Here is a 12,727-nt window from a genome sequence, read left to right as displayed (position 1 = left end):
CTACCGAATCACTTTGTCTCGCGTCTCTCATTGTATTATTGGGATAGCCAATTTATTCTAGTGATTTAATTAAAATGGCACAGCATCTGTTAGAAATGATATTACTTAAATTAAATTATAAATTATATTACTGGAAATAATATTACTGGTTATAGGTGATATGTTATCTTTATTAAAAACATATTCACCCCTTAAGTAGCTTGTATTTAGCTACTTTTCTGATTACAGATTTAGATTTATAAGCTATTTGCAAAGCAGCTTCCCCAACACAGATCACGAGCAGCATTCTAAAATTCAAATAAAACACCCTGTGGTATTGTGGACTTGAAGAACACATGCGTCGAAAGACACAAGATCAAAAGTCCACATTAAGTGCGGCATCTGGGACAAGGCCTAGGATATTTCGAACACGGGCTGACAATGAACGAACCAACACACACACACCTTCACCTAGCATGCCTGTGTAGTGATTTTGAGCAATGAAGAGGTAATCAAGTCAGGGCAAGAACAATTAAACCACAAAGGCCCTCTCAATCTCTGCCAAGGTTATGCTTCTTAATAACTAATGGGATGTCTTTATCTCGGGTTGCACTACATAACACACCACTACATCTGTTTATTGCAAGGCTGGGAGAGACACTGGAGTAATTTGTAGTCATGAATTAATGCTAGTCTCAATCTAAATGTACTCTGCTCTAATGTTGGTGAAGGCTGTTTAGGTCTTCCACTTGTCTGCATGACATTTTATCCATTATGTCTCATATGTATTGGGATCGTACTTGGGTTCTTTTTATTATAATTATAATTATAATACAGGTGTCCTAACAGAGCGACAATGCAAGTTTGACAGAAATTGACCAAATATTCATGAATGTTAAACATTCAGATGTAAAATTCAGACAAAAACAAACTTTTCAAATGAGAGAACAATGGGAAAAACTTTGGGATCAGTATGTTCTTAAAAAAAAAAAAAAAGTATTCCGCAATGATGGATTAAATTGATCAAAAGTGACAGTACGGACATTTGTCACAAGAGAGTTATATTTCATAAAAAATATATATATTTAGATTTTGTTTTTTTATTCATCAATCCTTAACATAAACTCAAACAGCAAGTGTCATTTGACACTGACTACTGAAGATTTTACTTTTTAAAATATATAAAACAGTTATTTTAAATGGCAATGTTTCACAAATTAGGCCTACTGTTTTAACTGAATTATGGATCAAATAAATGCAGCCTTGGTGAGTATATACTTTTTTCAAAAACATTTTTAAAAATCTTAGAACCCCATTTTTTTTAACAACCCTGAGTAATTGCAGATACAGTTCCTGAATAGAGTAGCCTATTATTTACATATTTAAATATAAACCGCTACAATTTATTATATTTAATTATTGTTTATGAATCATTCAACAACAACAACAAAAAAGATTATTTATTACAAAATAACTAAACGTTATCAAGCCCTGGTGTGAAAATTCCCAATGTCAGTACCGTAGGTAATCAGCCTTAAAATGACCGGCTGACACTACGTTACTTAACGAATGACTTTTATTTTGAAACATAAAGCGCGGATGCTGGGTGCGCATGCGCTGTGCTATGTTGTCAAACAAAACTCGTCCTATGAAAGTACTGTTGTGCGATATGTGAAAAGTAAGTAACGTTAAATGATTTAAGTAGGCATATATTTGATACCTTACTGAATGGCTTTAGTTTATCACATCTGACATGTGATGAAGATCGTTCATCATACATAGGCTACTATATGTTGGTTGGTCTCACAGACTTAACTTACACATGGACTGACATGTGTAGTGCTATATCTATCAATAGCCTACTCTCCAAACCAAACAACACACATACTTTTAATATGAATCTTTAAAATGAAAATGCCTCTTTCTTTTGAACACAGGTATGACGGTGGTGAATTTATCATTTGCTGCGGCTGGGTTTTTAGGAGCATATCATCTCGGCGTAACAGAGGCGTTACTGAGACACGGAGATAAGCTGCTGTCCTCTTTAAAAGCCTGCGCTGGAGCTTCAGCTGGTGCTTTAGTGGCCACTGTGATGATCACTGCTCCTGATAAACTACAGGTAAAGATATTCAGCTACAACCCAGAGCATGTTACAGTGATATTCTGGTCAACAAACTAGTCAAATGTGTTAAAAATGGAGTGCAACGTTCATTTACATTTAGAAATATGCAGCTTTTCTTATTCCCAACCTTATCCAAAAAAAAAAGAGCTCTTAAATTATCAAAGGCACAAAGAAGTATTGGCAATATATTTTATGAATTCTCTGATGTTTTGTGGTATACAACTACATGCATCACTATTATACAAAAATGTCATAGCATTGTTCTTCATCGTTAAAGCTTTTTTCAGCCAAAGCAATTATGAAGTTGCATTTGTGAAGTTCAAGCTATATTTAATGAGGTTTAAGTGCCTGAGCTTCACTAAAATATTTCTGAATGTCTGTTGTACCCTTTCGAGAAACCAAAATGCAGACAAATCCATTATTTTTATTTCATTTATTTATTTTAAGTAACAGAGCTCAAAAGGGACTGCATATCAGCAGTGTCCCTCATTGTGCTTGGGAAAACCGACTGACTGACCTTAGACTTGAAAGTGATTGATGTGTTCCCTGTCAAGCCAACATATCTGTAGAAACCACATATTTCTTACAGTTGCATCACCAAGGCTCAAGCATGTAACTGACTGAGCTCTTTACCTATATGTTCTGACTTTGTGTTTTCTTACAGCATTGTAAGGAATTCACCTACAGGTTTGCCAGTAATGTGAGAAGTCAGAGATTTGGAGCTGTGACGCCAGGATATGACTTCATGCTTGAACTGAGGTAAATGCGGCTCTCAGACATAATTTTTTGATCGAACGAAAATGATTCACTAGGTTGAAATTAACCCCAGAGGGTTTTTTGCAACCTTTTTTCCTGCATGCAGAATTTTAATCAGAAAGGCTGTCTTGGTGAGATATCCTACTCAGCTGTTTCTTTCTCTCAACTATATTCACCTCATTTCAAATCGAATTAAAATTCAAAATGGTGTTAGAATATTGCAATAGTACTGAGGCTGAATCAAAATTACCCTGCACTGAAATGGCAGAAAGTCTCTTTTATTTGCTATTGTTGTTATGCTTTTATGTTTTTCTCTGATGCCATTGCAGTGTTTTAAATAAAATGCATTTGTAAAATAAAAGGTGTCCAATTTCTTCAAATTGACATTGTGGAGACTTTTTCAGTTACTGTGAAACATCAGTAAGAGCCATATTGTTTTTTACAGTGGAAGTATTATTGCTGAAAAGAGTGGGTGTCGTTCTTTCTTATTATTATAGAAACTGATTTAATCTCACAAATGTATCATTTCAGCATATCAACTAAGAATGTGTAGAAAGAAAATAAATACAAGTAGAAACTAAAGTTAATTCAAAATAATTTGGTGGACAAGAAAAGCTGGAGGAGAGAGTTCGCTATAGTTCAACCCAATACAAAAATGATTTCATTTAGTCAACATTATGAACAACAAATATATGACCTTCAGTCAAAGTCATGACGATTTTTTTAAATAATGTACTGTTCAGTGTATGTAATTAAAGTTGGGGACTACAGTGTCAAAAAGTATGATAAAAACACCATAATGTATCAAAAGTTGTAGATATAATTGTAGCTTATATGAAGTTATATTTTCACAAAATACACATTAGTTAACCTTTTGCTTGAGTCTGTGCCTTTCAATCTGTTTATCTGGAACACAAAATTGGTTTGAACGATTCATTCACAAATCGCACTCAAACAGTTTCTTGAGACTCAATAATCCATTTGAAGTAATTAATTGTTTACTGAATTAAATAACGATTTTGGTTTGTTTCATACACAAAGCTATCAAAGACTTGGATTATAGCCCTGAAGTCATAGATCACTTGTATGGTACTTGTAGGGTGCTTTTGCATTCTTTTTGAAGCTTGTAAGCTCCATTCTGCATTCTGATCATTAGGGTCCCTACGCAGTGTTCACGGCTCCCTTCTCTCTGAGAATGGGATATCTGTTGAAGTTCTTTTCACTTGACAAAATGCATTAATTTTGAACATCCTGCAATGTCATTAGCCATATGACACTTGAGTCGTGCATATTAGAGGAGGTTGAGATATAATATGATATCCTTCTGTAAATAAATGCAGTATAAATTACAATACTTTCATTTAATGTAGCCTACATGTGTATTTATTTAAATATACATTTATTAATTTAATTAATATAAATTGTCATATTTTAAAGTGCCAACTGTATGATAAATGTCTGTTTCAGTATGAAAATAAATGTAACTCTGATCATTTATTCCCACAAACAACCACATACAAATCACACCTGGGACTAATTATGGCGCTTTTCCACTGCATGGTACGGTTCGGTACGTCACGGCACGCTTTGACGCTTTTCCACTGCATGGTACGGTACGGCTCGGTTCGGTACGGCTCACTTATGGCGCATTTCCACTGCATGGTACGGTACGGCACGGCTCGCTTCGGCTCGCTTTAAATGGTACCACCTCTGTTGAGGTTCCAAGCGTACCGTACCGATACTAAATGTGACGTGAAAACACTGCAGATCACTGATTGGTCAGACAGAATCGTCACTTCAGCGTCATTGTATTTGCGACACGAGACACTAAACCCGCTATATTTAAATAGCCAGACAACAGCCAACGCGGTAGCACCTGTTTTTAGAGTTTTTACTTGACAAAAAAAAGTACAAAAAAAATCAAACAAGAAATGGCTGAATCGTGGTCAGTGGACGAGGTGCAGACGTTCCTCTCGTTGGTTGCCGAGGAGCGGAAGTAGCACAGCTCTTAGCCGCACACGGCTACCACCGGACCTACAATAACGATCAGTCCCACCCACTTGAAGCGGTACTAACTGCAGTGGAAAAGCAACTGAGCTAAAGCGAACCGAACCATGCCGTACCGAGTTGAGTCGTACCACGCAGTGGAAAAGCGAAGCGAGCCGAACCGTTCCGCGCCGTGTTGAACCGTACCGAGCCGAACCATGCAGTGGAAAAGCGCCTTTAAACTCATTAATAATGCTGGAGCCTCACCTTCTTTTCACTATTGCAGTACTGGTGTGCACGATGATAGGTGGGTAAATTTCCCTAGCCACCTCCAACGAAGTGTCGCATCAAGATTCACTTTTTCCCTTTGCTGTTCGCAGAGTCCTTCAAACTAAACATACACTCTTAGTTTGGACTAGTATTGTATTGGGGACTGTAATGACATTGCATTATTTATACATAGACTATACTATACATTATTATGATGTTAGTCCTCCCTTTATTAACATACATTCCCAAAAAAAAATTAGATGAAAGAATGCTTCCAATGTAAAAAAAAGTTCCAAGATCACTAATCAGTGAGTACAATCTCTTTTTAACAAGATGCACAAGCTCCATTGAAAATATCCTTCTTTATTACAGTAATTTTCTTAAGAGAGTTTCAAATGTAAGCGGATGATTAGACCACATTGCGTTTTTGTTTGATTAGGTGTATTAAACATCATTTCCAATATTAACTGAAAAGTGTTTGTGCAAATTAATTTGAGAGACACTGAGAGAGCTTAAGAAATACCTTGACCTTGCTTTCCAAAAACACATTCGTTTCACACATACATGAATTATATATATATATATATATATATATATATATAGAAATTTAGCCTCGCACAGCTGTGGTGATCTTCGGAAAAAAGAACTTCCTGGCTCCAGTAGAATGAGGTTTGAATGGTCTGTAGATAGTGCCGTTCCGATGCAGAAATGTGTCACCTCCTCAGTGCTACTTGTGAAATCGCAGATATGATGCTGGCATATGAAACGGTGGACTTTTTTTCTCTCTCTTTCTGTTGAAGGGAATAATATCTGTGATGTGCACAAACCTCTGAGGGCTTCTGATAATCTTGACGTACCGCTTGGAGCGGATAGCAGGCTTCATTTTGATGAAATATCCTTAAAATGGAACCCTGAGCGGATTTTTCTTTCCTTATTTCTCCTCCGTTACCTCTGTGGTTCAGCCAACAGATTGTGTAATTACGATATGATGTTGAGGGAAAAATGGATTTCACTGAGGTTGTTAATTATGCCAACACAACAAATGAGCATCTGTCCTTTGGTTTTCCTCTAGGGAGGGCATCGAAGAGATTCTCCCACCCAATGCCCACCAGTTAGCCAATGATCGCCTCCATGTTTCAATAACACACTCAAAGACATACAAGAACAGCATGGTGTCCAGCTTCACCTCAAGGGAAGATCTAATTAAGGTATTCATGATGCCTGAGGTCAATGGACAATGATTTATCTTTCAACTACCCGAGTGATGCCCACAACCCAAAGGGAACTTGCATATTCAATTAGACACATCGTAAGTGCCGTCACTTGAGTTACTGCTGTGGAAAATTGCTGCTGAGTTCATTAATTCATTCCCATCTGAAATTGTGAACAAATTGCTCTGGTGCTTCAGTAGTCCATCTAACATAATGATATAAACTGTCTTTTCTGGCATCTTTTCTTTTTATTTGAGGGTCAATGATGCAATAAAAAAAATTTTTTTACTATTAATACAAACAAAATTATCAAAACAACTGCAGATCATTAATAAAATTACTTATACATGTATATAAAATTAATTTTGAATTGTTTAGGGTGCATTGTCAAAAATGTTAGGGTGATGCTTTGAAGCATGTTTTTTTATTAGTTATTAAAAAAGATATAATAATTGTATACATACATACATATATATATGTATATTAATTATATAGATATATCAAACATTTGGAGCCAGTATGATAATGAAAATTTGAACTATTCATCAATGAAATCTGGAAAAAAAATATCATGGTTTTCACAAAACTATTAAGCATCACTGCTGTTTATAATGGGCCTAAAAAAAATTTTTAAACTTTATTTTGAATCAAATAAATGCAGATTTGCTGAGAATGAGAAGCTTTCTAAAACTTTTTAAAGATCTTTTGGACGGTAGTGTAAAACCTTTTTTTTTTTTTTTGGCAGTAATAAGATGTGTACCTGTATTCAAGGTGTAAGAAAAATCTTCTTTTTTTTACTGCAGTGTGTAAACTGCAAGTTCCCACACATGTATCTTTATCACGGGCACTCTTATAAATCATTTAGACTTAAAACCTTCTATTCCTCTGTCCATTGTATTGATGTATTATGACGGTATTGTTTTAAAAGGTGCTCTTGGCCAGCTGCTTTGTGCCTGTCTATGCTGGAGTGAAGCCAGTGGAGTTCCAAGGGCAGGTAATGGTGTCTTATACAACCAGCTCTCTTGGCTCCAAGACTGTCTGTGACTCTGCTGAGAGCTGATATTTAGTTTTCATTTAGATGAATGAGCAAACCAACTCTTTGGTTCTGCTTGCCCCCTACACTGACAGAGGTCTGATAAAACTACATTAGCAGCCAAATGTGGTGGAATTTTCAGCCAAAGCAATTATTAAGTTGCATTGGTGAAGTGCAAGTGTGTCATGGGAAAGCATCAAGTTGTATGACTGTATAATAACATAATGAAGACTTGCACTCTAGACAGAAATTAATATCTTTGAAGTGGCATACAGAAATTGTATATTGATGTTCTGTAATGCTGTCGTACAATTTAAACAAAGCTTTGTGTTAAATGTGTTAAACACCTTTAACTCTCTGTTGTGTGAATTATTAAATCAGAAAGGTTAAAAAGAATGCAGTCACCAACCACCCCCCTCCTCCTCTTTTTTTTACTTTAACAAAAAATAATGCATTCTGAAAGTTGTACACATCTGTCCAGTCCATTGAAGGGGACACTAAATATTGTAATGTAAGCAAATGGCAATTTGTATAAGCAAATAATATGCCCTTTAAAACCCATTAACCTACAATCGTTATGAACTTAATAAAATACTGTACTAAAAGCTGCATGCCAAGTAAAATTCATACTGAAGGTTGATGGCCACCGATAGTCTTGTTCAATAAAATAGTAATATAGACTACTAAAGCCATTTTTTGCAATATATATATATTCTGTTATTTGCTTATCTCACAACAATGTAATGTAATTATCTTTATTATTTGGCCTTTTCGGAGCAAATAATATTGATATACAGTGTGATTAATTTGCTTGTAAGCATGTTGTTCAATTTAATATTAATCATTAAAATATTTAATCAATTTTAATAATTGATTAAAAGTGTCAGTAAAAACTTTATAATGTTAGAACATATTTCTATTTCAAAGAAAAGACTGTTTTGAACGTTATATTTATTAGAGGAAAAATATATCACAGTTTGCACAAAAAAGAGAGTGAGAGCATAAGTGTATATGTTATTTAAGAATGTTGATTTCCTCAGAAATGGATGGATGGTGGATTCACAGACAGTCTTCCTGTTCTTCCTGTGGGACGCACAATAACAGTGTCACCATTTAGCGGCCCCCAGGATATTTCCCCAGCACATAAGGGCATAAGTAAGCTTCACCTCAGATTGGCCAACATGAGCATTGTGGTAAGTTTTTACCATTAATAAGCCATTAATACCAATACCATTTACCATGAATAAATATAAATCTCCTTCCAAACTGTTATGTCATAACCTGACAAGTTTTGAAATTTCAATCGTTTTCCACCCTTAGTTCTCCAAGGATAACATCATAAGGCTGAACCAGGCCCTGTTTCCTCCCTCATTACCCAGGCTCAAGGCACTGGATCAAGAGGGATACCAGGATGCTGTTCACTTTTTAAAGAAAGATGGATGGATGCAATAACTGATTGTCTCCTTTCTAGCACTTTTAACACCTTGAATGTCTAAAATGTATTGACACCCAGACAATTTTCCTAGCAGTTCATTTGTGGCGTGCAATATTATGTTCAGTGTAATAATCATACTTTGACGATGCATTTTAGTGTGCTTTTCATCTTGAGAATGAAAGTAGACACCATGTATTATTTCAGGAGGTTGAACGATCATTGTTATAAAAAGTACATTTCTATTGCACCGCTTTGAAACCACTGCTCTCAGTAAAGAGCCATGAGAGCACTACAGCGTTCTTTAAGAATGACTAAACGCAGTGTTTAAATATTTCTGAAACTCCTTTTGTTGGAATCTGTTCATAATGGCCTTTAAAATCTCAGTCAATCCCAAGACCAACAAGCCACCCCTTTGCCTGCACTTGCTGCACATATCAATGCAGCGTTTTTGTAGGTCCTTGAGGACAACACTGGAGAACAAGCCTTTGAAGTAAAGCCGCAGGAGAGGTCGTTTGAACTCCGTGAGTCTCCTCACCTCTCAGAACTATCGGTTTACTTGCACTTGATTCTGCGAGAGCGTTCTGATCATTTTTCTGTCTGTGAGAACGTCTCTCTGGGGAAGGTTTGGGGATTAGCAAAGGCTTGTGGGTATTTGTGATGTGGTTGTAGAGACTCGCGCTGGCACACACACACACACACTACGGCATATCAAATCATATGAAATAAATAGTAAAGTTTTTGCAATTAAATAGCAATTGTATTTACTTATTGATTTATAGAGCAGTTAGTGTTGTCAAAGGATAAAAAGATGATAAGAACTGCTTATGTGAAATCACGTCACTTGTAATTGGTCTTCATTAGAAGCAAGAGCAATGTTATAGAGCTGGTAAGTCCCGCCCCTTCCGAAAACCCCGCTGGACCTCAAAGTTGAAAAAACGTCAATGCAAGTGAATGGGAGAAAATAATTATTTTCTGGTCCCGTTTGAATTGTGCCATGAATGTGAACATATGTTGTCTGTGAATTTTTTATATAATCTTTCGTGTGAAGAATGCTACAATTTAGCGGGTAGAAGTTTGATACGGGTAGACTTTGTGTGAGAGCACTTTGTGGACTACAACTCTTCGCTGCTTTCGACGCGTTTGAAACGTCAACACCACTAGCTCACGGCTCTAGCTCACGGATCCCGCTAGACATGGCTGTCTCTTTGGTGCACTTCACCGCCTTCTTTCAGGGAGAGGAAAAAATCGTTGAGGTTGGCGAAAACCACGGGTAAGTCAACTTTATGGGGTGACGTCACATAGGCGACATGTAGTCTTTCTCGTTATGTCTTTTCCACAACTGCTAGCCGAAGAATCATACCATATACTGTCAAACTTGTAACATGAAAGATTATATAAAAAATTCACAGACAACATATGTTCACATTCATGGCACAATTCAAACGGGACCAGAAAATAATTATTTTCTCCCATTCACTTGCATTGACGGTTTTTCAACTTTGAGGTCCAGCGGGGTTTTACGGAGGGGGCGGGACTTACCAGCTCTATAAGCGGAGCACCATTAGCTTGATAAAAATGGATTATTCAGTGTATAGCTTCGTGGCAGCATGGGTAATTTACATCAGTCTTTAAATGATGCACATGTTCATATGGGTTGATCTATTATTTATAATAAGACCCCCATATGTTTTGCCCTCAGTGCTGAACCAGCGTTTTTTAAATAGTACCTGGTAATCGTGAATGATTGTTTAAATTAAAGTATTGTTTAAATGAATGTTAAAATGAAAGTTATGTTAAATAATATGGCATTTCAATGTACTTTGTCTCTGTGTGTGAATTTATTTGTGCAATTAACTCCGGTGGGATGTGTCTTTGAATAGCTGCATTTATAATGTAATTAGAATGCATTCACGACCTGAAAGTGAATCTGACACCTCTCAAAGACACTCTAAGGAGAAACCCCTGACTCAGGGATTTGCATTATTTACTGACAAATCAAATCTGTATTAATTTGATTTGTTAAGCTCTGAGATTTCTTTAAACATCGAAAACATTAGAATATTAATATAATTAAAAGAGTTGAATTTTTTGACAAGTGTAGCAAATTAGCTCTAAATAAATATTAATAATAATCAACCATAATTGTTATAATTGATTATAACCTGTTTGTCCCGTGAACACTCAGGGCGCTTTCACACTTGGTTCGATTGCCTGTTCTGAACCCGAATTCGATTGCTCCCCCTGCCCCCAAAGGACTGTGTTCACATTATTTGTATTAGAACCACAGTACGCTTGCGTCATCAAGCTGCAGCTGGCACGTAATCGTGTTGCTTGGTAACCGGCGCAGCTATGAATGAAAAGGCGTCAAAATGGATAGAATTGCTCGCGCCGAAGACAATTTTTCCGGAGGCAACAGGCACGCATAAATCATCTTTCTGCTTGCAGTGCGTCAATCCCACTTTTCGTCAAGGTAAGAGACACACACACACGTGGACTGACGACTGTGCCGCATTATATGTCATCAATAGCAGTTCATTTACGCGATTTGATACAATTGCGTTCATATCAGCAGCGAACCGTACTGGAGTTCACATGAACCGTACCCCAGACCACCCTTTTTAATCGGAGTTCCCGAGTTCGGAAGACAGCGTTCACATCATCCAAACGAACCAAACTCTGACGTCAGTCGAACCCGGGTGCGCACCAAAAGTGCTAGTGTGAAAGCACCCTCCATGTTAATAGTTTATTAATTCTAAGAAAATTACATTCCCGGGGTATGGGAAATGTCTCTTACTTTACAGTAGGCTACTACCAAGAGCAATTAGTCAAAATCTGCATGATTAGGGACTCTAGTATATGGGCGTTTCTTCAACTACGGGCACTTTTAGCCTTGTGAAGTTGAATAAAAAAAATTTGTTCAAAAGTCACGTAACACAGTCTTATAAGTTTAAATAATTTGTCTAGTTTTAAGGCTTGTAAGTGGACAAACTTAGATTACAAGAGAAATTGTAAATATTTTACATTTTTTCCGACCTGCAATGAACAAATGTCATTTCCACCACATATCAATATACAGCTGTTATTTAAAAATAGAATAACTTATTCCACTCAAGAATTCTCTAAGATCATTTTTGTAACTAGTTTTATCAGTTTTTCCACAATATGCAACAATTATAATTTTTTCAATGAGATAAATGAACTGCCCAAAGGACCAAATGCTGAACTGTACACCTGTCACACTCTGAAATTTAATATTGGTTTGGACAAGAGCTTATTAGAAAATAAATAACTTGAATTTTTATATTAAGTAGAGCATGATCTCATAAATTGTGGTTACATTTTTAATGTGTAATGAGAACTTTTTTAATATTTTTAAAAAGTGTGTGTGGTGATGGAAATGACAGGGCGGTGGTGGAAATGACAGGGTGTTGTGGAAATGACAATGAATTAACATGAATATATAAAAACAGTAGAGATATTTATTAGAATTTTTTTTTAAACTCATCACACTCATTAAACTTGATTCACAAAGTCATTAAACATAACCACCTGTTTTAGTGTACTGCTGAGTTTGATGTATAAAACTGATTTGTCTCACAGATGAATAGTGCATACTTAAATAAAAATAGGTACAAATTAAATCAATTAATATTAAAGTAATATAATTTAGAAATAAAAATAATATCATAATCCATCCATCCATCCAACCATCTTCTTCCGCTTATCCGGGGCCGGGTCGCGGGGGCAGCAGTCTAAGCAGAGATGCCCAGACTTCCCTCTCCCCAGACACTTCCTCCAGCTCTTCCGGGGGGACACCGAGGCGTTCCCAGGCCTGCCGAGAGACATAGTCCCTGCAGCGTGTCCTAGGTCTTCCCCGGGGTCTCTTCCCGGTGGGACGTGCCTGGAACACCTTCCCGGGAAGGCGTCCAGGAGTC

General features: G+C 36.6%; 2 protein-coding genes across 4 annotated transcripts in view; one reads left to right on the top strand and one right to left on the bottom strand.

Annotated features, from left to right (window-relative positions):
• pudp (pseudouridine 5'-phosphatase) overlaps positions 1-12,727 on the bottom strand; it is a 362,626-nt gene that overhangs the window by 241,461 nt on the left and 108,438 nt on the right. The gene's annotated exons all lie outside the window — the stretch shown is intronic.
• Positions 1,531-10,610, top strand: pnpla4 (patatin-like phospholipase domain containing 4). 3 transcript variants are annotated; one of them, XM_079615741.1, is made up of 8 exons: positions 1,531-1,657; positions 1,917-2,098; positions 2,766-2,860; positions 6,186-6,321; positions 7,253-7,318; positions 8,398-8,550; positions 8,678-9,666; positions 10,335-10,610. In XM_079615741.1, exons 1-7 carry the CDS (start codon positions 1,549-1,551, stop codon positions 8,807-8,809), a joined length of 873 nt encoding a protein of 290 aa, XP_079471867.1. In that variant the 5' UTR covers positions 1,531-1,548; the 3' UTR covers positions 8,810-9,666; positions 10,335-10,610. The 3 variants fall into 3 exon arrangements, with proteins under 3 accessions (XP_079471867.1, XP_079471868.1, XP_079471869.1); XM_079615742.1 differs by having other exon boundaries at positions 8,678-9,678; positions 10,318-10,610; XM_079615743.1 differs by lacking the exon at positions 7,253-7,318.

The sequence above is a fragment of the Phoxinus phoxinus genome (genome assembly GCF_949152265.1).
Source record: "Phoxinus phoxinus genome assembly, chromosome: 6".
In the NCBI taxonomy this organism is placed as follows: Eukaryota; Metazoa; Chordata; class Actinopteri; order Cypriniformes; family Leuciscidae; genus Phoxinus; species Phoxinus phoxinus.
Note: the sequence above shows the minus strand (reverse complement) of the source record. Positions and strands in the feature narration are given on the sequence as shown.